General features: G+C 35.4%; 1 protein-coding gene across 1 annotated transcript in view; it reads right to left on the bottom strand.

The window, feature by feature from the left end:
• Positions 1-834: 834 nt before the first annotated feature.
• Positions 835-27,448, bottom strand: part of LOC106882982 (uncharacterized) — a 39,970-nt gene continuing 13,356 nt past the window's right edge. Inside the window, exons 2-5 of the mRNA XM_052975195.2 lie at positions 9,588-9,718; positions 6,880-6,982; positions 6,058-6,195; positions 835-2,911 (exon numbers count right to left, since the gene is read on the bottom strand). Of these exons, the coding sequence (XP_052831155.2) occupies positions 2,018-2,911; positions 6,058-6,195; positions 6,880-6,982; positions 9,588-9,718 (1,266 nt within the window). The 3' untranslated portion in view covers positions 835-2,017. The remainder of the gene's footprint in view (positions 2,912-6,057; positions 6,196-6,879; positions 6,983-9,587; positions 9,719-27,448) is intronic.

Raw genomic sequence — 27,448 nt, forward strand, 5'->3', positions numbered from 1 at the left:
TATACTTACATACATGTATACACATACACACGTATATATATATATATATATATATATATATATATATATATATATATATATATGTATATATACATACAGACACATGCAGGCAGTTAGGCAGACAGACAGATTGGTAAGGAGAAACTGTGACCAGAATGTGGATAGATGTGAGAAAGTGGAGTGTTTGAGTATAAGACACAGAGTGTGTGTATGTGAGTATGTTTGTGTGTGTATACATACATACATACATACATACATACATACATACATATATATAGTCAAACAGAATATTACTGGTTTAGGTATATAACTGTCCAGAAGGTTACGAGTGGGTTCTTTTTGCACTGACTATTGTACTTGGGCCATATTGATGACTTTTTAGACATACTAAACAGAAGCACATAGCCGCTTTTATACTAGAGGTGTGCGTGTACAGACACACACATATCCACACACATACACGCACAGATACACACACACCACTAACATAAAAGAGGCTATGCGCTTTCACTCGGCATGTCTGAAGAGTCATCAATACTGCCAAGTACAATAGCCAGTGTGAAACCATTGGTAACATTCTGACCAATTATATGCTATAACTAGTTATATATTGCTCAACAATATAAAATATAACCATTCTTTCTCTCTTTCCAAATAGAGTGTGCTTTCTTTTTACTGACTTACAGACAACTAACTGATAATATATATACATATATATATATATATATATATATATATATACATGTGTGAGTGCAAGTATGTTTCCAGTTGTTTTGAGAAGAAGAAAAATAAAAAAAATAAAGTAACATAGTTGGTTGAAACAAAAAGAGACGCTTTGTTTTTTTCCCATTTATTTATAAGATATTTCCGACATTTTGGCTTCAAAGACAACTAGAATTTCAATATATTTATTATTCTCCTTTTTTTTTTTTTTTTCGTTTTAGAGGGCATGTCACTCCTTTCTCTCTCTTTTATTGCGAGGCAAACAAGCAAAAAAAAAAAAAAAAAAGAAATAATCGGAAAAAAAAAAAAGAAGCAATTTACAAACCTAAATGGCATGGTTGTAGATTGAAAGAAAGGAAGAAAGATAGGAAAAACTAGTTGAACATAATTGAAACTTAGGGCAAGTGAGTGTCTGTCATATCCATTTCGAATAAAGAAATTTCCCTGTAGTAGTCATTGCAATCATTGGAGGATTTTTTTTTGTTTTAATTTCTAATTTGACAAATAACATCTAATAGGTTTATCACTTTCATTTTGTAGTTTTAGTCTTGTCCTTATTTCCTGATTTATTGAAGCACTCTCTGTTTTCCGCTTTTTTTTTTTTTTAAAGGAATTTTTCAGCAACAAAAGTTAACTTTATCCTCGTTGTTGTTGTTGTTGTTGTTGCTGTTGTTATTATTATTATTATTATTATTATTTCAATTTAAAAAAAATTTTTTTTTATTATTGTCATTGTTTGGTTAGAAATTGTTTTGTGATTTTTTGTTTTGTTATGTTGACTCTTGGATCAAACGGTCATATCAGAAGGGACATGATGAATCTATTGTTCCAAGGACATTCGATGCTTCACAAAAATGAAGATGTAAAATATACAAAATAATAATAATAATCGCTTATTTCAGAAAGGCATTGTTTTAATAATAATATTTTCATTCTTCTTCCTTTTCTTTATCTGTTCTGATGATGTTCATTTCAAAGATCCTTTGCATTCATTCGTTCTTTGGATATTCTTCATTTTAACTATTGTTGCTGTTGTTATAATTACCATTGCTCTTGTTGTCTTTGTGAATGCTGTTATTATCGCTGTTGTTGATGTCATTGCTTGGTGTTACTGCTGCTGCTGCTGCTGCTTCTGCTGTTGTTGTTGCTGCTGCTGTTACTGTTGCTTCCAATGTGGTGGTGGTGGTGGCGGCGGTAGTTGTTGTTGTTGTGGCAGTGGTGATGGTACTAGTTGGTGAAGGTGTTGGAGGTTATACTGCCGTTACTGTTGGATTTCCAGGCATCAAGAAACAGCTTAATCACAGATGTGTCGTGCTTTACCAATGTTCATGCCCGTTTGGGTAGCTCCCTTGTTATGACCGTATTGCAAACTGATAGTAGATTTACCTGACTCACTGAATTCATCACATCTGATGTCAGCCACATGGCGAACAGCACCAAAAGACATACCTGCCTGGCTGGCAAACTTGTTGGTTCCAGCCTGGAGTGACAGGGAACCATCGCTCTCTTTGTCAAATTGGTCAGCTCTAATATCAGCAATGTGGCGAACAGCACCGAAAGATGTCATGCCTTTCTGACTGGCAAACTGGTTTGTACCAGCCTGCAGAGTCAACATACCTTCAGCATCTCTTGAATGGTCATCACACCGAATATCAGCCACGTGTCTTACGCCACCTATACAGCTCATACCCTTTTGGCTGGCACCCTTGTTGCTACCAGCCTGGAGCCCAATCACTGTTTGACCCTCTGCATTCATGTCATCAGCTCTGATGTCACTGATGTGGCGAACAGCTCCGAAACCACTCATACCAGCCTGACTGGCACACTTATTGGTTCCACTCTGCAAACCAATATGACCCTGGGAATCCTGGGTGATTTCATCTGCTCTAATATCAGCAATATGGCGGACGGCACCAAAAGACATACCTGACTGAGTGGCATACTTGTTTGTGCCAGCCTGGAGGGAGATTACACCTTGGCCCTCTTTGTTCATGTCATCAGCTCTGATATCTGCAATATGTCTTACAGCTCCAATCTTCATACCAATTTGACTAGCAAACTTGTTAGTGCCAGCCTGCAAACCAATGATTCCTTCTCCAGCTCTTAGCTGTTCTTCGCTGAAATTTACTTGATGTTTTTCAGTTGGTTTTGGGCCACAAACAGCTCCATTGTAGTTTCGGCGTTGGGCCTGTTAAGAAATAGAAAATACAGCAAAATTAACTCATGGAAGGTGTGAGTTGGTTGTTATTGAAAACTTTCAAACAAATGGACAAATCTTAATGGGTAATTTAGGAAGTCATGAGTTATTTAAGATATCTGATTATTTAATAAATCATGAAGTTATTTATTGTTTAGGCTTAAGTCAACCTAAACAATAGTGAAGGCATACCAGCTATGGCCATCCCATCGTTTTCATATGTATATTAATCTTAACTGATTTGAGCAAGAATCAGTTTTTACAATTCTAACAGGTTAATTAACTATGTAGGAGTTCCCTATTTGGTTTGATTCATGAAATGATTTCTTATTGAGTATTATTGAATTAAAAAAAAACAAACTGGATTTTATAATGATTATTATTTTATATACAAAGGTGTACAGATGGTGGCCTTAGAGGTTTAAGATAGGGATTTCTATATTTAATCATTAATAGTATCACTAAGTTGATGTATAAAATGAACAATGAACATTTGTAGGGATGTAAGCTGTTCAAAAAATACATCTTGGTAGGAAGGGAAATTTATCTTTCTATTACTACTGTAACATTGATTGCCTTAGAGTATAGTTAATATCCATTAACACTTCTACTACTTTGACCATCACCACTAGTGTTATCACTTACGTTATGATACTAATAGCACTGCCTTATCCACCATCATTGCCTCCGACAACAGCTCTGGCTGTATTTTTTACTATAGATTTGCAGTATATTTGGCTTAGTTTCATATCATGCCACCCACGATAAATGTGAGTGTGTGTGAATGTTTATATATAGATGTGCGTGCATGCACACGCACATGATTTGAATGACTACATATGTTGTTTACATTGGTTGCTAAAGGTATTTGTGGTGAGTCTTATATGACTCCTCTTCATACTCTCGGCAAGTATTATAGTTGACCTACTATCATCATCTTTGTTGGTATCTGTGGGGGGAGGGGATTCTGTAAATTACCCTAACTACCAAAAGTGGACACTCTCCCATAGCTGTCATTCCACCACCTACAGGTATACGGTGAGAGTGGGCCCATTCACTTGGGTCGTTCTTGCAACTCTCACACACCTTTAATAGATTTATTGGTGGTTGGCACTTTGCCCTCTCCTCTCAATTTCCTCTCCATGTAGAATGTGAAAAAGTTAATGTGGATTGGATCAAAGAGGAAAGTGTCTTTGGCCCCACCAGCAAGGTCATGTGCTGTTTATCTTGATATGAGATCACCATGTCACGCACATATGATTGTGATGCATGTGCCTGGTGTACCCTTATCAGACGGGTAGCCATGCTGAGTATATCAGGCTTCGTATATTTGTACCTCAGTGTCACTTTGATAGTATGTAGTGCTCTCTCACTCAATAATAATAGTAATGATAATAATGATAGTAATGATTTTTTTTATTAGACACGAGTTTCTAAGGAAGGGGGAATGACACCATGTCACATTCACTGCTTCCCTTAGTCTTTTTTTATTAGTCATAATAATAACTAATAAACAAAATAAAGATAATAATAATAATAATAATAATAATAATAATAATAATAATAATAATAATGATAATGATGATGACGATGATTGTGATAATGGTAATAATAATAATAATAATAATAATAATAATAATTATGATGATGGGGAGCATAACACCATAGGGTTTATCAAACCAGTTGACAGCCTTCCATGAGTTAAATATATTAGCTGTATTTAATTTAAACACCTGGGCCCTAGATATCATTTTCTTTTGTTTTTTTTTTCATGTTTCCTATGAAGTTCCACCAGTAGAGTTGTGGATGCTTATACTCTGCTACTTGTCCTTTTTGCGAATGGTAAGAGGCAGGTTTTTCTGTTTTGTGCTATGGAATTCTCACCTTCCAGTAAGTCATCCAATGCCAGCTTTCAATCGAAATAGGAGATAAGTGAAAATCTGAATGCATCCCAGAATATAGCAGATATCTATTTTTTACTGAAGCGATAAAGAGATAGTGTCTGATTGACTGAAGGATGTATTTGTACAGAGGTAATAATAATAATAATAATAATAATAATAATAATAATAATAATAATAATAATAAAATTAATAAACATAAAAAGGGAAAACTTTAAGCAGGGGTTTGAATTGTAATGTACAGAAAGGAGCCAAATCTATTTTGGAAATATTTTCTTTCTTTCTTTCTTTCTTTCTTTTATATATTTTTGATTTTCCTTTTTTTTTTCTTTGTCTTTCCAAGCAGTCCTATTGATCAGTTTTGTTTATATAAAAGATTATGGCAGCCAAAAGCAAGCAGTAACGTAATACAAATGGATTATCTTTATAATAAATTGTTAGTAAAACATATAGGAAGAAATATATAAATACATATGTATACTTTCATTTATATATATATATATATATATATATATGCATGCACATTCATATATATATATATATATATATATATATATATATATATATATATATATATATATATATATATATATATATATATATATATATGTATGTATGTATGTATTTATATATATGTATATATATATGTAAATCAAAGTGTACAGTATCATATATCCATTATGACCAATCTTACGAATTGGTTTTGTACTAGGGGTTCAACTGAGTGTTAGATAACAGTCCGATTATGTAACCCAGCACTTATCAGAAGTAGCCATTATGGAATGAAATATGGTGACTGGTTAGGGTGTGTATGCAATGGGTTATGTGGCTAATCTCATGTAGTTTTATCATTTTCGCTCTGTTTTTATTTGCTATCCATCAACCCAGTGTGCTGTGTGGGGACCAGTGAGACAAAGAACAGATCCAATGTTTCATTTGCATGTTGTAAAAGGCGATTAAAAGAGGTTGAGGTAGGATTTGCATTCTGACTTTGTAAAACCTTTTCCAGCAATGACTATCAAAAACAGACCCAAGGGCTGGAGGGTTGTGGCCTGAGTGGCTGCAAAGATGTCATCTGCCAGGAGTGGTAGGGAATCACCAACAAATGGTGGATGTAGTGATGCACTATTACAGCGCATACTCTCATACCACTGCAACTTCAACACATTAATCCCTATAATCTCTATACATTGGAACATTTAAGTACACTTTTGGATTGAAATGGAAACTACTTACCTCGGTACCTAACTGCAAAAGTGTTGCAATCACCATTGCCATGTTACGACCCTCAAACAGATCAACGGTTTGGAAACAGCTGTTGTCTGGCACCCCATAAGCTTTGCAAGCATTCAAGAAGGTCTCGATGTTTTCCATCTAAGTGTAGAAAAAGAAAAGTGATAAAGGTTGAGTAAAAAGTGAAGAGACAAGTCTTATAAATAAAGTTCATAGAATTTATATTGATTTAAAGTTTGAAAGGTTATCTGCATTTTTAGTAAATAAATTACATATACCATTCTAAATTTGCCTTTCAACAAAGTATTTACATTTAGTATGATACATAGACGACTACTTTAATCTAATACTACTTCTGCTACATCTATCCATCCATCTATATCTACCTGTCTGTCTGTCTGTCTGTCTGTCTGTCTGTCTGTCTGTCTGTCTGTCCGTCAATCCATCCATCCATCCATCCATCCATCCATACATCCATCCATCCATACATCCATCTATCTATCTATCTATACACACAAACAAAACTATATATATATATATATATATAGTTAAAAAAAACAATAACAAAAAAAACAAAAAAACAACAAGGTGAGGACGTGATATGTATATATATATATATATATATATATATATATACATATTTATTCACATACCCATACATACACATACATACATATAAATATATCTAAATATATATGTATACACACACACACACACACACACACACACACACACACACACACACACACTTACACACACATATTTACACAAATGTGCATACGAAAATCCAAACAGCCAACCAAACAAATAAATGTCTATACTAACCTGTTTGAAAGGTGTACAGGATGCATTTGTCTTGAGGGTACAACTCTTTGTTTCAGACGGAAGATCTGAATCTGGGGTACCTTTAATCACTTTTTCTGCCAGTCTGAAAATGAGTAGAAATTATTCAGAATTTTATTAACATAATTTATTTGAAGAATCATGGATGGGTAATGTAGTGATTTTCATGCAATTTGCAAGTGTATGGATATCAAAGGTAAACTGAAATAGGTCTAGTTTTTGACAGGGGTGGGAGCTGTGGGTGGGGAGATCGTTTTTTTTATTGATACAAATAGATATAGGCATGACTGCTTGGTTAAGAAGTTCACTTTCCAACCACATGGTTTTGGGTTCTGTTCCACTATGTGGAAGCATGAGAAAGTTTCTTCTACTATTGCCCTGGGTTAACCGAAGCCTCCTGAGTAAATTTGATAGACAGAAGCCCATTGTATGCATGTATGCATGTATGTATGTATGTATGTATGTATGCATGAAAACCATATAGACAAGTGCGATTCGATTTACTTAGTATTCGTAAGCAAAAATAAAATAAAATAAAATAAACAAAAAGGTTACTCAATTAACATTACACTCGTAAAGAAAAGAAAAATCCATGAGTTTGCAAAAAAATATGCCAAGAAAGGTAATTCTATATAACTTTATCAATAGTCATGTTAGAGTTACTTCCCTTCTCACGTTAGCTAAGCGAGCCAAGTCTAAACGCGCGATGATGTCATTGCGAAAATTCAGCTCAACCGTAACGAGGCAAATTTAGGAGGAAAAGCCTTCCGATTGTGACCATTCTATCTTTCTCTGAAACAGAGTACACCCAAGAGAGGGATTTCGTTGCTATTTGGTTGCTAGAAGATGCACAACTTAGTAAAAACTCCCTCATTTTCTCGTATGATATGTTTATTTATTTATGGCGATACGAGAAAGTCTTCAATATATCTATTCTTTTTATTTGGGACAAGAAAGAACGAAAAACCTGTTCCTAGTTTCTATTTTCACGTTCTTAGTTTCTATTCTCACGTTCCTAGTTTCTATTCTCACGTTCCTAGTTTCTATTCTCACGTTCCTAGTTTCTATTCTCACGTTCCTAGTTTCTATTCTCACGTTCCTAGTTGAAAGACTTATTTTCGGTATATTCTCGTCTGTTTCTTCGTCTCAGTTCTTCAGTAACAAACCAACCTTTTTCTTTCTCTTCTTTTTTGGGTTTTTTTTACCTGTTAAACATTTCTCCATGTGAACGTAGGGTTTATAGTTGTGTATAATACATATATATATATATATATATATATATATATATAAAGAAAGAAAAAGTATAGGCAATCTTTCGGTGGAAGTCTCGTAAGTGCCAAATTTGAACAGCTGATTGTATATGTACGGCAGGGTCTCATATATGCGATACAGTGAGTTGAAAGCCTTCGATCAGATGATGTTATCCCACAAAAAAAAAAAAAAAAAGACAGTACAATGTGCGAGCGCTTGTGTGTCTGTGTGTGTGTGCATATTCTACCTGGCAGAATAAGAACGATCAACACACACACACGCAATTTTATTCCTCATATTCCAGCCACTGGCCATTCTCAATTATTTACCTTACTTAGTTTTTTTAAAAAAATTATGCCAGTTACCCTAGGTCATAAACGTTTTCTACACCTTTTGTATGTCTAAGTATTTTGTCTACTGGAGTGAACGGTATGAGAGCTGCTGTGCTGGTGACGCCTATTGAGGCAGGAACAAAATGTCTTCAACTATACTTTTGCCACCATACAGCCGACTGTATTTTCCTAAATGGCATGTTACGTTCGGAGAACCCTTGATTCATGAAATATCTCCACTTCTCTAGAAGTTGGTTACGCTTGTCACACAAAAATCGTTTACTTTTCTCTTAAAGGGAAGATTATTTCAATGGCTCAAGGATTTATCTTGTACGGTATTTAATATACCTTTATTCATCTTTATTTTCCTTAGTTCATTTTCGCGCGCGCGCACCCCCACCCACCCCACACACAGATTCAAGAGTAAAGGAATGGATTAGATAAAGTCCTGGCTACATACGTTTCATAGCGAGCGGAACCTCGGAAGTAGTAAATATCCAAGCGAGGTGTATACCGCTGGCTATTCTTCTAACCAAGGTTATCTTGATTACATGAGGTTTCTAACGTGTCGTTAGGAGGCCCTTGTTAACACACGGAGGATTCGAGAGGGCATGTGTGTGTGTGTGTGTGTGTGTGTGTGTTTAAGCACCGGCACGGCTTATTGGTACAGGTATCGTTGTGTAGTTCTTAACCACACAACTAAGATTTCGGGTTCAGTTCCACTGTGCGGCACCTTGGGCAAGTGCCTTCTACTATAGCCCCGGGCCTTGTGAATTTGGTAGACGAAGATTGGTCTGGATTGGTTTGATGTGGAAGATTGTAACACACCCACAAGTATCTTTGTGATCTTTGTTCACCTTATTACCGCTTCACACCCGGTGTTGGTATGTTCACGTCTCCGTAACTCACCGGTTCGGCCTAAGGAACCAATAGAATAATTACCGAGACTTACAAGAAAAAAACAAAACAAAACAAATAATAATAATAAGTACCAGAGTCAATTTGTTCGACAAACCATTAAAAGGGATGTCCCAGCATGGTCGCAGCCAAACCACTCATGAGTGTACGTGTAGTGTATGTTGATGACTGAAGATTAATATTACTTACTTGACGAGGACAACGCCACTTTTAAGATGTTTTTCCACTTCATATGGGCCGGCTCCAATATCCTCATCCAACAGTTGTTTGATCCAATTCCGAACTTCTTGTTCGGCACTGGTGTCGTATTTTGAGAGCACCTGAAATCATAAGAAACATAGAGATTGTTAGATATTTTTTTCTGACTTCGGTTACGTTTGTTTGTAATGGATTTCACACACGTAGACAATCGATACAGACGCAAAAAAACAACAACAAAAAAAAAAACAACCTTTTAGTTGAGAGAATCCTGTACGCGGTCGCTCGAAATAACTCTTAGCCAGCCCTCTCCCTCAGATAACAACTTTACCGACTTAAAATGAAATGTATGAAAGGTGTATTGTTCAAAGTGGTCTGAGATACAGGGTAAGAAGGAGAACTACAACATCAGGAATATCAACAATATCTACAGTAACAGTAACAACAAAAACAACGAACACAACAACAACAACAACAACAACAACAGTGACGGCAATGACGTCAGCACATTCGGGAAATACAAACCAGTGTGGATCCCACTACCTGGTCGTTCGAATAGCTAGAAATGACAGCCAAATCTTTCTATGATTATACTCCCCCCACCGATTAAAAAATCTTGAAGATCAAGGTATATACTACGGGATGGTATATACTTTGATACCATTGCGAATGGAAGAAGAGAAACAAATAAAGCAAGGTTGTCATTGTTATGATCAGAATATATTCTTTCTCTCTTTTCATCACCTTGTACTTCTCTCGACCAAATACACGCAAAATTGCCCACATAATCCAATCAACCTTTCCATTGGTCAAATTTGATAAACAGCTCTCACTTATACATCTGATACTTCCAACGTTAATACCATATCACCTGAGGAAATACACGCACGAATATGATCCACACTTTGTCCATGGATACTACGGACTGTACCGTAATCATCCCAGGAATACGGTCTATGATCGTAAGATATGTGGAAACGCGCGTAGCGATGCATTAAAATATGCATGAATTGCATCCATGGGTTATTATCATTATTATCATCATTATTATTACTATGTATATATATATATATTTTAAAGCCGAAAAGATCTTCACACACACACATTTGCGCGCGCGCGCCCTCGGCAAGATTCTGAGCAGTTTCCTTCCCTTAAATTCTTTGTCTCATGTAACGCTCAGCAGGAATAAACCTGGATACAGGTGGTTCCTAGCAAGTGAACTGCTATATTACAAGAACAGCAGCATTCATGCTGAGGGGCAGTTCTCATCTCCCATACACGAGTATAATGCGAAATCACCACCATTATCGCGAGCAGCAGCAGGAGCAGCAGCAGCAGCAATAATCCTCCCCATCATCATCATCATCATCATCATCATCATCATCATCACCATCATCATCATCATCATCTTGCATCTATAATTCATATTGCTTCACAGTGAAATATTTCCCAGGTGAGGCGTTTATTTTTTTTGTTAATTAGCTGGTTTGCTTGCAGCTGTGCTCTGTTCTAATCAGTAATACAACCACAGAGGCCGCCTGTGCGAAGCTCAAACGTAGGACTAAGCCAGGTGTGAAATGTAGGACCTATTTTCTACAACTCGTTAATTATTTTAAGCAACCAGTGATGAACAGGTATGGTTTATAAATGGATTACAGTATATACTTGTCCATTTATATACTTGCACATGATATATTTACAAGTAACATAACACAATAAAACATTAAAACGATATATATATATATATATATATATCAAGGAGCTACAATCCTTTAAGGGATGCTAGCATCCTAGTCTTCCAGTTTATATTTGTGTTCAGTGAAAACTAAATCGCACACAACTGAGTCTGTCGTAGGTCAACCAAACACGTTGAAATGTAACTCCCTGTTGGAAAATTCTTTCCTGATGAAATATCCAATCAACCAGTTCCAATACGAAAATTTAAATTAAATTAATTTAATTTAATTTCTGAAAATGAACTAATTGCATATGGAAAAGGCTGTAGGACAGGAATTTCATTATATAGGTTTGAATATCTTTGAATAAACTGATGTCTGCAAATCAATTTCTCCATTTTTTTCCCCTTTTCTCATAACTTTTCTTTCTCTTATATATATGACTTGGTAATCCTTTATTCCAAATGTTACATATGTTTTAGTATTCGGTTCAGTGTTTGGCAACACGTAACGTCATACAAAGGATGTAACCAGTAGGTGCAACTTATAAGGAAATCGTGGAGCAAAAGTCAATCGATAAAGTGCCTAGTGCATCTAATCGTACTTGTGTGTGTGTGTGTGTGTGTGTGTGTGTGTAAAGATTGGGCTCAATAGTGGGTTCCACACTCCACTCTAGTATCTAGTGTAATGCGACGCGGGAATCAACATCGAAATAGGCTGCGGGACACTGATGAGCTGTATGCATGATTGCATATTGTGTCTACAAATGATATGTAATTATTACGGCATTTTGGGGAAACTCGTATCTGTCTGTCTGTCTGTCTGCCTGTCTATATGTTTGTTTGTCTATCTGTCTGTTTATCTATCTGTCTGTCTATCTATCAGTCTGTCTCTGTATATGTATGTTTGTATGTACAAATACACACACACACACACACACACAAAGACAGTTGAGAGCAGGTCTAAACTACACTCGAATTAAACCCATTCGCTACATTCAGGTTCATCGCTTGCGCTTTTGAATTCAAAACCGCCCCTAGTGTTAGTAATATCCACAAGGATTGTTTTAAAAATCTATACGCTGCTTAAAAGCTATGCTCCATTGTTGGTAAAAAAAAAAGAAAAACAATTCACGATCTCAGAAAAAAATCAGAAAGAAATCCCAAAGAGATTTTTTTTTTTGTATGGTTTTCTCGCATTTTCGTTTAACTTGTTTCTAGTCAGCGGTTTTCTTCTTTCTGAAAACGAAGTATCCCTTTTTTGTTTCCTGTAGCTTGACCGTGGCTAGTTTCTCGTTCAGCTTGGTCGTGGCTAAAACCTTGTTTGCGCATTTTCAGTTTATTATTTATCTGTTTTTAAGATTTGAAATCAAACATCCAGCAATTACTGAGTAAAATTTCATCAAAAACATGTTTTTTTTTTAATGATTTATGATCTTCAAGTGAAAACCCCTAATTACTGATTAAAATCCAAAACTAAATCTTCAGTAGCAGTTCTATCTCCAAGTTTTGAGGTAGCTTTAGAACTAGGCCTTGACTTGAATTCAGTAACGTTAAGACAGGGGTTTTGTAGTAACGATACCATTACATGTTTGATACCTCTCTCAGGACCCCGGCCCCAGTATCTAGGTGAATTGAGTGAATTAAAATATTTAGAATTACAGTACCTAGAGCACACAGTCGAACATGTTACAGCTCAGGTGGGCGACTAGGCCACGGTCTCCATCCGTAATACATAGAAATGATAGTTCTTAAAAACGAGCCAGTGTTACAACTTCCTTTGTCACTTTCTTTAGAAAGGAAGGTGGACATTCTGTGGTTGTATTTATTGACATTATTGTTTTTCGTTTCGGTATGGTTTTGTATTTTACTCCCCCACCTCGTTCCGCCAATTCATCAAACCTTTGTCATAGAATCAAATTGCAATTGACACTGGTGCAAGCATGCAAAAGCACGTACATACACATAGACACACGAACGCTGTTTGAGAAGTGAAAACATGTCTTATACATATTGTCATAGACATAAATACGAACACTTTTACGTAAGCAGGACCTTCACTATCGCATGAAACGTAACACTAGATAAACCAGCGAGTGAGTCTCTTCGTAGTCTTATGTCTTGATTAATACAGTAACGGAATATTCCTAAATACGAACCCTAACGTCTTAAAAAAAAGACATGTTGGACAATTTAGTTCAAAATACACAAAAGTACAGGATGGTAACTGATGAAGCGGCTTTGATCTGAGATGACTTCAGGCTAAACAAGAAAAGCGACCGTACATTAGAATTAATAAGCTTTACTTTCTTTTTAATTAACAATCGGCTGTCGTATACTTAATAGTTTTACTGTTGACTACCACCACTTCACCACCATCACCACAAGGCCCAGCCCTTACTGCAGTGTGATGGCTTGTGTGCCACAATGATACAGAGAGCTATGCCAGCGGAGCTATGTCCTTGTAGGGCCTCATAGTCTGAACAGGTCAAACGATCGAGGCCAGACTAATACGGATCACCTCCATACGGACCATCGTCCATCTTTGTTTTCCTGCACGGACGTGCAAAGGACTGGACATTTTTTCTCTCTCTCTTCTATCTTTTCTCTTTTCAAAGAAAATGTTTATTCCAACGTTCACTATTTTCCTCTCGTTCTGGTCTAACGACCTTCCATTTTTGTTTTCGTTCGGTTTTGTCTCCACATGTTCTGTTTTTGTTCCCAACTTTGAGTCTCCATAAACCCTAAATTTTATTTTGGAATTTATGGGAGCAACTGTCTTTGAAGACATATTGTCGTTGAATGCTCGAAACGAGGAGTAGATAGACAGCCGACAACTGATGAAGGGTCGTTCTGTGTTTACTTGTCCTGTTTTCCATTTTTTCTGTCTCGTTGTTTGCGTATTTAATTCGTTTATTTTCGTATTTCATATTTACACAGTTGGTGACGTCCTGTACCCATATATCCACGCACACACACACACACACACATACACACACAAATATTAGTCAGTGACCAATATATTTGTTGATCATTTTAGTAAGTGTAGGAGATAACTCCAGACATGATTCGATATTATTATTTATGACCTCATCAGATATTTTAGTGTATAGATCAACGAAGAAGCCATTATTTTGTTGTTCGACCTTTATGAAATAACAATCCCCATATCACACTCCACGATCCTAAAAAGTAAAAGCAGGCAAGATAATGTAGTTCTAGATAACTAAATAACAGACAGTATGGTCACGGCTGGAAAGCCTTTGATCATGGGTCCATCGGAATTGATTTATATAAGGAAAGAAAGGAAAGTATTAGACAAGACTCGAAAGCTCCTTTATATTCCCTTCTGGTAGCTTCGTAGGGCTGTTTTAACAGCATTATTGGTTCCCGGACAAATCAATGCACTAGGTTCTATAGGATTTATTGACATCAAGCCACAACATACATAGATCAGAAGCGTATCTTTAGATCCGTGAAGAATCCGGGCAACTTCCCAGTGTGTTTATGCCTTATGGTGGCACAGGGCTGTTGTGCAGTCATTTGAGAACGGTACGGTGAAAATACTTGGGCACTTGTTTAAGGATTCTTAATCCTTATCAATTTTTTTTTTCTTGCGCGTACCCAAAGAACCGTTCTTCTGGTGACATGTGGCAGGGTTTGAACTTAGAACGCTCACAGCCGGATCAGATACCGCAACGTATCCCGCCAGTCCCCTTTTAAAACAATTCCTGTCAACTTCGAAAGGTTAAAAGACAAATTTGACCTCGGGTAGGATTTGATCTCAGGGCACAGGGAGCCGGATCAAATACCGCAAGACATTCTATCCGATGCTGTAAGGATTCTACCAGGCTGCCACTGGTGATGACCCAGAGTCTAGATAACACCAGCAACAACAACGACTGGTTAGCAAAGAAAAATAGAATTGTTTAAAGGAATAAATAAGACAACATGGATGACTATTTTTTCGCTTGACCTCCAAATAAAAGTGAAACGTTCGTAGTTACTTCTCTTGTTTACTGATGTAACACGGAAACAGAGAAACGAAAAAAATGGTCAAAGAGCCGTACATTAATGACCACAAAGGTCGAAATGTGTTAATTTCACGAATATATTCGTTTCTGGATGTTTCCTTCTACGTTAATACCAGAGTGTCGAATCTAGAACACAACGAAGTCATTTTTTTGTTTTCTTTACTGGATAGACACGGACTGAAAGATTTCTAGAGATATAAAAGTAAGGATTGTAATGTTCACGTCTTTCCAGATTTATTAGAAACGATAAATGAACGAAAATTGCTACAGTTGGAATTAGAAAACAGATTTGCATTTTCGGCCTTTTGGAAAAATAGCGTCTTTGTAACAGTTTTCACACACTTATATACACACACTTATATACACACACTTATATACACACACTTATATTGACAATTGAGATTCTTCGACAGGGAAAAGAAAAAGAAATCTTAATGTGAATTTTGAAAATTCACTTTGTAAACGGGAAAGTAAAAATATGCAAGATGTTTCTAAAGTTCTGTTTTGTGAGGCTATATTTCTGTGGCGATAATCTTGTTTCTTGGAGACACGTTGTTGCAGGAATGTTAATACAAAAGTAACCTTCCACCCACCCACGCCAAAAAACGACCCCCCCAATTCTACGCACCTCCTACCCCCCCCCCCCAAAAAAAAACAAAATAAAGTAAAACCAAACACACTCGCATATATACGTACAAAATTTTCAATTTAATGTTGATATACTTAAAAAAAAGCGATAGTAACATTTCACTATCTGTGGTATAAAGCAATTAATTAATTTGAAATTATTAATATTCAACAAAAGCTTTGAGATTAATAAATAAAAAAGGACAAGAATTCATAACTGATCGAATGTCGCTATCAGGTTGAGAAGATAAAAACAAACAAACAAACCAACTCGCCATAAAAAGAAGAGATGCAATTATTGTGATCCCTACCTACCTAAATGTACCTAAATATTGACGTAAGTTGACCTAACTAAAGATTTTGCAGTGTTATGACGTCACACGGGATGTAAAGAGGGTAAGCAATATGAGATCCGAAATTAGAAGGGTAAATGGTTGTCTATGGTATGCTATTGTTTCTGTTGTACATATAGATATATAAACATGACCAACACTGACTATCTACATACACAGAAACATACAAATAAGCAAACATTGTTTATTTTTTTTCAGTTGAGCTCTGTTATATGCTCAATCTGACATGATTGGAAATCGAACTCACGACCACGAGCCGAATACCCTAACCACTAAACCACGCATCTTCATTCCTCACACGCACAAACATCAATCATACCATTTCTCATACAGAAAAAGGCGGCGAGCTGCCAGAAACGTTAGCACGCCGGGCGGAATGCTTTGCAATATTTCGTCTGTCTTTACGTTCTGAGTAAAAATTCCGTCAGAGGTCGACTTTGCCTTTCATCCTTTCGGGGTCAATAAATTAAGTACCAGTTCCGTACTGGGGTCGATCTAATCGACTGGCCTCCTCTCCCAAAATTTCGGGCCTTGTGCCTAGAGTAGAAAAGAATTTCTCATACAGAAAATTATTATGAAGCTTTAAGTATCAAAGATATTGATGAAAAGGTAATAGCTTTTATCAATTTCTGGATGATGAGAACTAATTGGATCCAGTCTCTCTTCTGGGAACACCCAAAAGAATAACTGTATTTAGTACTGTACGTTAAAGAAATGTTCAGTGGGGTTGTTTCAATAGAGAAATGTCTGAAGCAATCTTGTCTCGGTTACGGATAGGACAAAATACTGGTGGAAGAATACGAACTTTGAGCATTTTTACTGTTGGTCGTTTTTACCTCATAACATTCTCTTTCGTTCCTTTTGTGCGTCTGCACACACACACACACACACACACACACACACACACACACACACACACACACAGAGACACACACGCACACACACATATACACACACATATACATACATGCAACATACATACATACGTATAGGAATGGGTATATGTATGTTGTATGTATGCATAAATGTATGCATGCATGCATGAATGTATGTATGTATGTATGTATGTATGTATGTATGTATGTACGTTATGTATGTGTATATGTATATATATATATATATATATATATATATATATATATATATATATATATATATATATATATATATATATATATATATGAGAGAGGGCTAGAGAGAGAAGGGGAGAGAGTGCGTATCCTTTACACAACATTAAACTTTTATTAATCGAACAACTAATCACTGGTACAGTGACGATTTTTCAAAAATTCTCCACCTGAGTTCCATAGAGGGACCAAACACTCTCGAACACAGATATTTGATGTTGTGTAACATCTAAAAAAAAAAAGAGACTTATTTTAAGAGATAGGAGAGATGATATTGTGTGAATTTTCATGTCCTTACTAGACGCATTAACGGTTTTGACTGACCATGGTCGTTTTACTCAATCCCAGAATAAGATTGGGATTAAGGGGAAAGAATCAGGATCATCATATACATAGATAAGAAGTTAAGTGCATCTACACATTTATTGATCGCTACACAGTCTAACTTATATACAAGCATAGGTTGACGTAGACACATTCCATGACTGAAGCAGTAAAAAGACATGAGTTGTATAGTAGTTACTATTGTCTAAAACCCGGTGAGGAAACATGGTTTCTTTTATTGGACACTAGCTCATTTCTTATTTAATTAAAGAATAAAAATAAAACTAAATTGAAAAGGAGCGATTTCCGATTATTTGAAGCAAAATCTGTTTTATGTTATACAGATTTAAGGTTTAATTTTATACATGTAAATCAACAGCTCTCTTTGTTATAACAACGAACGTCGGGCTGTTATCTTAAAATAGCTAGAATTCTTAGAGACAGAATTTCAGAGATTACATTCTTCAAACATAATATCATAATATACACTTCACTTAAAAACAAAAAATAAAGCTTTCTAATAAGGTTCAACACTCGAAAGAAGTTACTGTTGTCTAATCATCAACAGACGATTCTAGTCTATTATAGAACAACTCCGATTTTGTTGGCAGTTGTTCAACAAAGCTAAATATAGTAAAGGCAATTAGTTAATCATCCAGCTACACATTAAACATCCATACTTGCCTTCATCCATCCTTAATACAACAAGACATTGCTTACTCGTTAACTATGACTCAAGGAAAAGACATCACAACTATTTGGAATCTCTAGATACCAGTCTTTTAAGAGTAAACTATAAGTACAATCTTAAAGTTGTCATCAGCGAAATATATAGGAGTAAAAATAATTAGTCATAAGACGTTTACCGAACTGTATTACATCAAAGAGAAAAATGCCTGCTCTTAAATATATTTAGAAACATTTCTTGTCAAACGTTTTAAGGAATTGCGTTGATTTTAATCGGAGTTTTATCTATATGACTGAAGACAGAACATAGTTAATACTGTATCAGTAGGGAAGCTGCAGGTTATGGAAACGCCATCGATCGATTGAGAGAACTACTGAAGAAATAGGAAAGGAAAACTAAACTACGCTGAGCGAACGCAACAGTATGGTGCCTGATAACAAAAAAGTAGAATAAGATGTTCTCATTCTGTACAAAGAATCCTACGGATATGTCTAAATAGTCAGGAATGCCGATAACGAATTGGTAGTATAAACGGAAAAAAATGATAAATACCCAGACACGTTAGAATGCTGAATTAAATACAAAACATGTGGTTCGTACAACATAATTTTATCAGAGAAATTTCCTAAAGTTTGTTACTGGATCATAAGTTTTAGTTTAGCTTCTCATACAATGTTATTAGAATATCACTGAGTTTGATGTTTGGAAGCTTGACAAACACCTGGTGATCACTTCTGAAGGTAAAGAGCTCAAGGATTGGTTCCCAACGTTATTTTCCCAATAAATTTTCCAAGTTGGTAATCTCTTTATTCTTATTTTGTAACTACAATATTAATTATTATACTATTATTATAATCAAAATATTAATGAAGTCCAATACGTAAAGGACCAGATCTTCAACAACAAAGAAAACCAATGTTATCAATGAACTTCATTGTTGATTATAAAGTATTTAGAACGTCAATGAAACAAATTGCAATTGTGTCTTGAGTGTTATTTGGGGGCTAATTTGGGGGCTAATTTTAAGTAAATAGAAAACCCAGTCAGGAATCTACGAAAAGAAGAATTTCTGTGGCAAAATACTTCAGTGTTTGTAATATTGTATGCATCCATATTACAATTTTCAGTTTACACCTAAGACAGTTGGTGCATTTGGTAATGTTACTGAAACTTCAGAAGAGAAACGACTGGTTCAGAATTTCCAAGAGGAGCAGTTGATGTTTGCAAGATTTACCGAAGTTCAGGATTTGACTGAAGTTGTCTGAACACGAACAAAATGACTTGGCAAATAAGTTAGAAACTAACTTTTATAGTATGGATTGAACTGATAATTGTATGTGATAATAAAGATGGAATTTGTGATCCAGAGCAAAAGTGTCAAATTCATTGGCCGCTTTCCTTTCTTGTTTAAAACAATGTATGTTTACATGCATTTTGATATTGATGATATATAATTATATAACTAGACTATACACAAAGTTCAAAGCATTTCACTTCAAACTAAAGGAAATAAGAAGGTGAAATATATCAGCAAAACTTTGTGTATGTATCTGTTCCATTTACTGGTATATGATTATAAAATCAACGAAAAGAAGGTATTTTTAGATCAAGGATTATATTTCGAAGAATACACTTCGGCAAATCAACAAAGAAAAGATGCCTAACAAATATCTTTTAAAAAAACTGTATTAAGTCACGAACGCATAGAACAAAAATTAGCAAAACACAATCTCTATTGCTAATTACCAAGTCAACAAGTATTAATTATATAGTCTAAAGTCTTGGAAAAGGAAAGCTTTTATAGTCGGTTACTTCGAGTTCTACAGTTTCAATATCGTTGTTATGGGGCTTTAAATTTCTATAATTACTAATATTAAATATCTGACCAATAACCTTGTAAAGTTGAAGTTCGCAGTCCGCCTTCTAGAATAACCCTGTTTGTAAGTTGGACAACAAAAACATGCGCGAGTTTTGTAAAGTTCAATACACGACTTAAATCCAGTCTTTTCTTTTCTAAGCTCCGGATCATCCTTAATCGAGCAGATCTATGATCAAAGGGATTCTATTCATGAACATTTCACCTAGGACTACCTAATATATTTTTCCTGTAAACAAACCAACAGCGGTGGTCAGACGGCTCGGGTGGGAACAAACAGAGACAAAAAGACTCATAAACATACACAAACACACACACACACATGCACATACACGTACGATAGGCTTCCACACAGTTTCCAGATCCATTCACAGGGCATTTGTCGACTCGAGGTTGCATTTAGAAAACATTTTGCAAAGTGCCTCGTAGAGAGGCTGAACCCTAAACCACTTGATCGTAAAGCGAGTTTGTTAATCACATAGCCACGACTGCATCTATTATTTCCTTTTAAAAAATTGTATTTCATGATATCCAAACAATAAACAACATTCGTACGAACGATAACAGATAAAAGCAATAGAAGGAATACAGTAAGCTCTCGCCATATCGCGGTTCACCTATCGCGGTTCACATACCGCGGTTTATTATTTAAGCTTACGTCGATTGCTCCGTGGTGCTGTTTTGCATTTATAATAAAATAAATATGTACAAATTATAAAAATAACAAAAAAATATACAGTACAGTACTGTCTCTACAAAATAACAAAAAAATATATAGTACAGTACTGTCTCTACTTCGCGGATTTATACCTATCGCGGGGTGTTTTGGGATGTAACATCCGCAATAGTCGAAAGATTACTGTAATACAAACAAGTCAAGGTTGTAGCAAGCTGTATAGAAACCAGATGTTTCCAAGGGAGACTACTCTTCAACATGACTACCGCCTCTCGAGATTATCTGCTGCTTTAATGAAAGTCAGTATCAGTCGAGAGATGACGATACTATGGCTTGCAGACGGTAGTTAAGTCCCTTCGTTTTCTATGTTTAAAGACCAGCGAGGTTGATGATATATAAAACGATGTATATAAATTATAGATATTGTGCTACTGAACGTTCTGTTGACTATCACTCACCACCAAATTTGGTGGGTTTTGTGCTATGACTGAATTGGTTGAGCAACCCCCTCCCCCTCCACAAAGAAACAAAAACAAACAAAACAAATAAATAAACAAATGCATGCGCGCGCACACAAACACACATTCGCTAGCGCATGCATACGATTAGATCTTCGTTGGTATCGACGATGATTGTTCCAGTTGCTCGATCAAATGAACTGCATACTCTTTGAGTTATAATGCAGAGGGCCGAATGTTCCACAAACTTTCGTACTGTCAATTATATTCTTATTCAGAATCACCAAAGTCAAACAGTGTGTGCGTGACTGCGTGACCGCATGACAGGGGCGGCCCTTTAAATTTCAGGCACACTCCAACCGATGGACTTTCACAGTCTTTCGTCAATCCTCTTTTATTTACAAAACTTAGTTTGACAAAGGATGTCTGGCCAAGATAAAACTCAAGGAGCCCATGATTGTCAAGCGAATTTGCTATTGACACGGTGTCTATACACACATACACACACACTAATATATATATATATATATATATATATATATATAAGTTTGTAAATATATATATATATATATATATATATATATATATTTACAAACTTATACACATTTGTGTAAGGTATATATATATGTATATATATATGTATATATACACACACACACACACACACACACACACACACACACACACACACACACACACACACACACACACACACACACACATATATATATATATATATATATATATATATATATTTATAGTTATGCTATATTCCGTTAGGAACGTGGTAGAGTACAGTATAAAGCTCCTCCATCTTCAGAATTGCCAAGAACTATCCTGTAGTATTATTATATACTTCCAAGTTTGAATATACAGTTGAAGAAATTGTGTGTGTGTATACACATGCACACACAAACACGCACATACGCGCGCGCACGCATGCACTCCCATATTATTTATCTATATATACCCATACAGACATGCACGCGTGCACTCAGCCGTAGAGAGAGATAGATACAGACGCGTTTATTAGATGACTGGATAGACGGAAGATTAAATGAATAGATAAGAAGTAGACAGAAACGTTCCTAATCTTGTAGTAATTTTAAGTAAAACTATGGTTCACTAAAGGAAAAACGTCTACGCTCTCGAGATAGTTGCATACATCATGGCTGATGTATTTAACTACATATAGAGTGAGTGTCGATGTTTTTGTTACGAACCTTTACATCTGAGCTTACATTACGTCAGAATAAAATCGACTCCATTTTTTCATCTTTCAAAGTCGATGAAATAACGTACAAGTCGACATATTCAATTCTTTTCTCTCTCCCTCGTAAAAGCTTTAGCTTTCTGCTTACGTTAGAACCATATTATCTTCATAATAAGTTCCTGGAAGCATTGGTATCAATTTAGACGACAATTACCAGCTAAGTTTACTATATTCGAGTGTTAAATGATATTTATGGTGTTTGTAACGTTCCCCAGAACACAAACGTTTCTCTGTTGTCAATAGTTTTATTTCAGTTTCTAACAAGATTAGAACTTCTTCAAATTCTTTTCTCTATCTCTTATTTATACCTCCACTAATCGTTTGAATAATCGGAAACGTGAAACATTTCGATTGTTACGATTTAGGAAGCTTTAGTTTCTAATAAAATATGTACAGTACCCTTAAAGTAACCAGTCCGTCGTTTTCCCGTTAAAAAAAATACATCATTCATGTTTCTCTCTCCCTCTCTTTCTATCTTCTCTCTCTCTCTCTCTCTCTCTCTCTCTCTTACACACACACACACGCACATACACACACAGCTAGATGAATGTAAGTCTACATCGATAAAAAATGTGATATGTGTGTGTATGTATGTACGTTTTTACCTTGATATTTACCGAGTTATTTGTTATGTATGTGTGTGCGTGTGTGTGTGTGTGTATATATATGTACTTATATGTATATATGTACCTATATATGCATGTATGTATGTATGTATGTATGTATGTATGTATGTCAATATATATTTTTCGCCTTCCTTTTCCCACTCTTCTTAGAATTTAGAATCTCTCATATACATATTTGTATATATGTGTGGGTTTCTTTCGTTTTTCTTTTTTCTTTTTTCTTTTGCAGCTCTTTGTACATCTATAGTCACTGTAAGCAAGCACCTGAGGTATATACACTTTTGGGAAAGTTTTGGCTGCATTTGAGAAGGTAGTTACAAAGCTGTAGACTAAAATCTTGCAGCTGATTGGCTATCGCTATCTCTCTTTCAGCCTTCAGCGCAACTTCTCGCGAAAAAATAAAAAAAAAAAAAAAAAATAAAAACAAAAATAAAATATGTTCCTAAAATATGATATTACATATCTCTGCTGAATACCAAAGCGTCGCTGTCTGTTTTTAAGCCTAAAGAAAATTAGCGCAATTTTTTCATTAATCAAATAAATATTTTATAAGAATCTTACGCAACAATGATTAATTGCCTTTGGAAGTAAACTGTAGCTCGTTTTGTTCTAGTTATATTAATTACCTTTCTCTTCCTCTCTCTTCCTCCCTCTCACTATCCCTATCGTTCTTCCTCCTCCTTTTTTAAATCTTATCTTTTAAATACATTTTCATGCATACTTAAATACACACTCGTATACATACATACATACATACATACATGCATACATACACACTTGCATGCATATATACAAACATTACATACATATACACATACCTACATACATACCACCTACCTACATACGTACATCTTTATTTATTTATTTATTTATTTATTTATTTTCTTGTTTACTTATCTTCCGACATCTGTCGATTATACTAGCTACAACTCCATTTGGAAAGAACGAATTCCTCTAAACCTGAAACAAAATATCGCTCTGACGCTCTGAAGACCGAAGCCAATGAAAATTAAGGCAATTCTTCAGTCTAATAGCCAGAATTGGTGGATTCTATAATTTCAAAAATGATACTATTTGCAATTCATTTTCTAAATAAAACGCCTTTTCCCTTTCATTATTGAAAACTCTATATTTAATTTTCATCTTCCTTTTATTTATTTAGTATTCAAAGTTTTAAAAATTTCGTAACTTTCCAGAATCAAGTAAACATTTTTGTACCTGCATATGATTTCCTTTTCATTTTACCTTTTAATTTGATAATTTTACGAAGCATCAGTATCTATATTACTGGAAGCTTAATTCCTATTTCTGTACAGCCAAACAAATGAGAGAAATATATCCTCCTTCGATGTTTTATAGTTGGTTAAGTTTTCCGTGAATGTCTTGAATTTGGATGAAATGTAAAGAGAAAGGCAGTAAAACGCCCTAAGCTATGGAACTTGAAATTTTGGAAGGGACTGAAATCAGAAGTTATTTAAAGACCTAAAAAAAGTAGGCTTTCCTTCTCTCTTTGTTTTGACCGAACTACTGTTCCGGAGATTTGTAATTAACCGATTCTTAGCTCAAATCCTGTAAGAGATTTAACTTGATATTTTATATCATTCAAGCGGATAAAATCAGTAAGTGATACATCGGTCTTATAAGAGCATTTTGCGGAAAGTAAAATGTTAAGAATAGATGCAACAGTAATTTTACGACAAATTGAAAAACCATATGTCATCACCGCGCGATATTCTGTTTCCGAGTTTAGAATGACAACAATTGTGCCACCAATGTATACAAGGAAATACGAATGGTACAAATTCTCTTTTAGCTTACATTTTGAATCCGAAGCAATAAGGAGTTTTATTCATACGTGCATACATACACACATACATACATACATACATACGTATTTATGCGCGCGCGCGTGTATGCGTGTGTGTGTGTGTACACGCTACATGTTCTGTTGGGGATTAGCACTCTCTTTTACCAAAAAGGCAGGGTTTGATATCTTAACCTGTGGTACCCACTATGGTCCTCGACCTCGACCTAGACTCGAGGTGGACCACTAGTTATCCAAACCAAGGTTTGGATGGTCCACAAGAAATTTACTTAGACCATTGTGAACCAACCAAAGGAAAACTTACATCTGTTTTGTCATACGATGCATGATTAATTTCTTATCGCACCACCACGAAGAAATCAGCCACGTAAGAGGGACGAGGAAAGGGTGCAAAAATTACGGTGGTGCTCCAGCATGACCGCAGCCGCATGGCCAAAATGCATAAGAGAATAACAGAATATTTATTTACTTATTACAATTAAACCTTGGGAGAGGCATTATGCTGGTAATAAATACACATACAATTAAACCCAAGGTTTAATTGTATTTCTTTCAACACACGTATCCACATCAAGAATCTTGCACACAAAATACACATACGAAATATTTACTTATTGTTTTTCATAATGTAATCATAATTATATCAATATCTTGTTTGCCTCATAAATCATGAAGTTTACCTCATAAATTATGAAGTTTGCCTCATAAATTATGAAGTTTGCCTCATAAATCATGAAGTTTGCCTCATAAATTATGAAGTTTGCCTCATAAATCATGAAGTTTGCCTCATAAATTATGAAGTTTGCCTCATAAATTTTGCGGATCATCTTCTGTGAGATGCGTTATGCAACACAGTCCTCAAAGAAGGAAGAAGATCAAAAATCTTTCCATGGCCAACTGTTTGTGCTTTTCCACCTCTTTTAGGTTCTCCAGATTAGAACCTAATCAACATACGCTGAGGTTGAGAGCGGTTTAATCGACTACACAGTTACCCTTACGAAACATTGAACCTACGTTTGTCAACCCACTTGCCCCTTATCACCCTCATTATTGCCAGTTATCAGCAACAGCATCAGCTGCGGCCTCGGCTCCAACCGTCAGCAAAACGAAGGTACCAACAGACAAGGTATCAGCTCACATCTGTTGATGAACTCGCCCTCATCTCCTTCTCTATCTCTCTCTCTCTCTCCCTCTCTCTTTACTCCGCATAGCGTGTGATTATAGAGATTCCAGAACAGGTGACTCATCACAGATGCCTATTACATATGGCCTTATATAAATATGTATTGTTGCAATGCTGATCTAGCTTGCCTGTTATTTCATTTCCGACAACCTGGGAATTCTGTTCCACTTCCGTAAACTCGTAAATAAATATTTTTAATGTATGTATATGTGTGCATGTATGCTTGTACGTATATATTTAAGAATATATATATACATACATACATACATACATACATATATATATATATATATATATATATATATATATATATATATATATATATATATATATATATATATATATATATATATATATATATATATATATATGTACGAGTAGTCAAGGTTGACTTCTGGTGGACCTGTAGAACACCCACACATACAAGATTCCCTGGCATATAACACACACACACACACACACACACACACACACACACACACACACACACACACTGCATATCGATGAGCGACAAGTCTTTAGTCAAGACAATTAAATTGCACTCTAGTGTTATTCAGCACTAAATCAGAATAGATGCACCTGTCCTATTATCAAGAACAGACCTTCCAACTGGGACCATCTCGTCTTTTTAGGATATTTAAAAATACATTATATAATAGGAAAGTATGCACTAGCACGACTGACTTAGTGGCAAAACAAGAAATTTTATTCGTTTGAAATTACACCAGTGAGGAAATTACTTCTTATATTAATGAATAATTCTGGTAAAAAAAAAAAGAAGACAAGGAAGATACCTCCGAAACTTTTATACACTGAAATCCATTAAATGCTGAAGGGGAAAGTGTCTGATTCTCAGCAGTACGCTGAGCACTTGAGACATGTTTCGACATTATTAAACCTCTTTAGCGAAGCATGATTAAATTGTTACTTAGATGATTAGAGAAATATGTAGGATTTTAGCTAATAAACATTGAGTACATAGAGTGTTATGATAGCTAAAAGAATCACCAGAGAAAAACGCGCAGGGACGACCGCTGCATGAAAACTTTATATTGAAGTGTATGTATGTGTGGTGGTGGTGGTGGTGGGGGTGAATATTTGATGTAA

This window comes from Octopus bimaculoides, chromosome 20, assembly GCF_046866305.1.
Source record: "Octopus bimaculoides isolate indiv1 chromosome 20, ASM4686630v1, whole genome shotgun sequence".
NCBI classification, from domain to species: domain Eukaryota; kingdom Metazoa; phylum Mollusca; class Cephalopoda; order Octopoda; family Octopodidae; genus Octopus; species Octopus bimaculoides.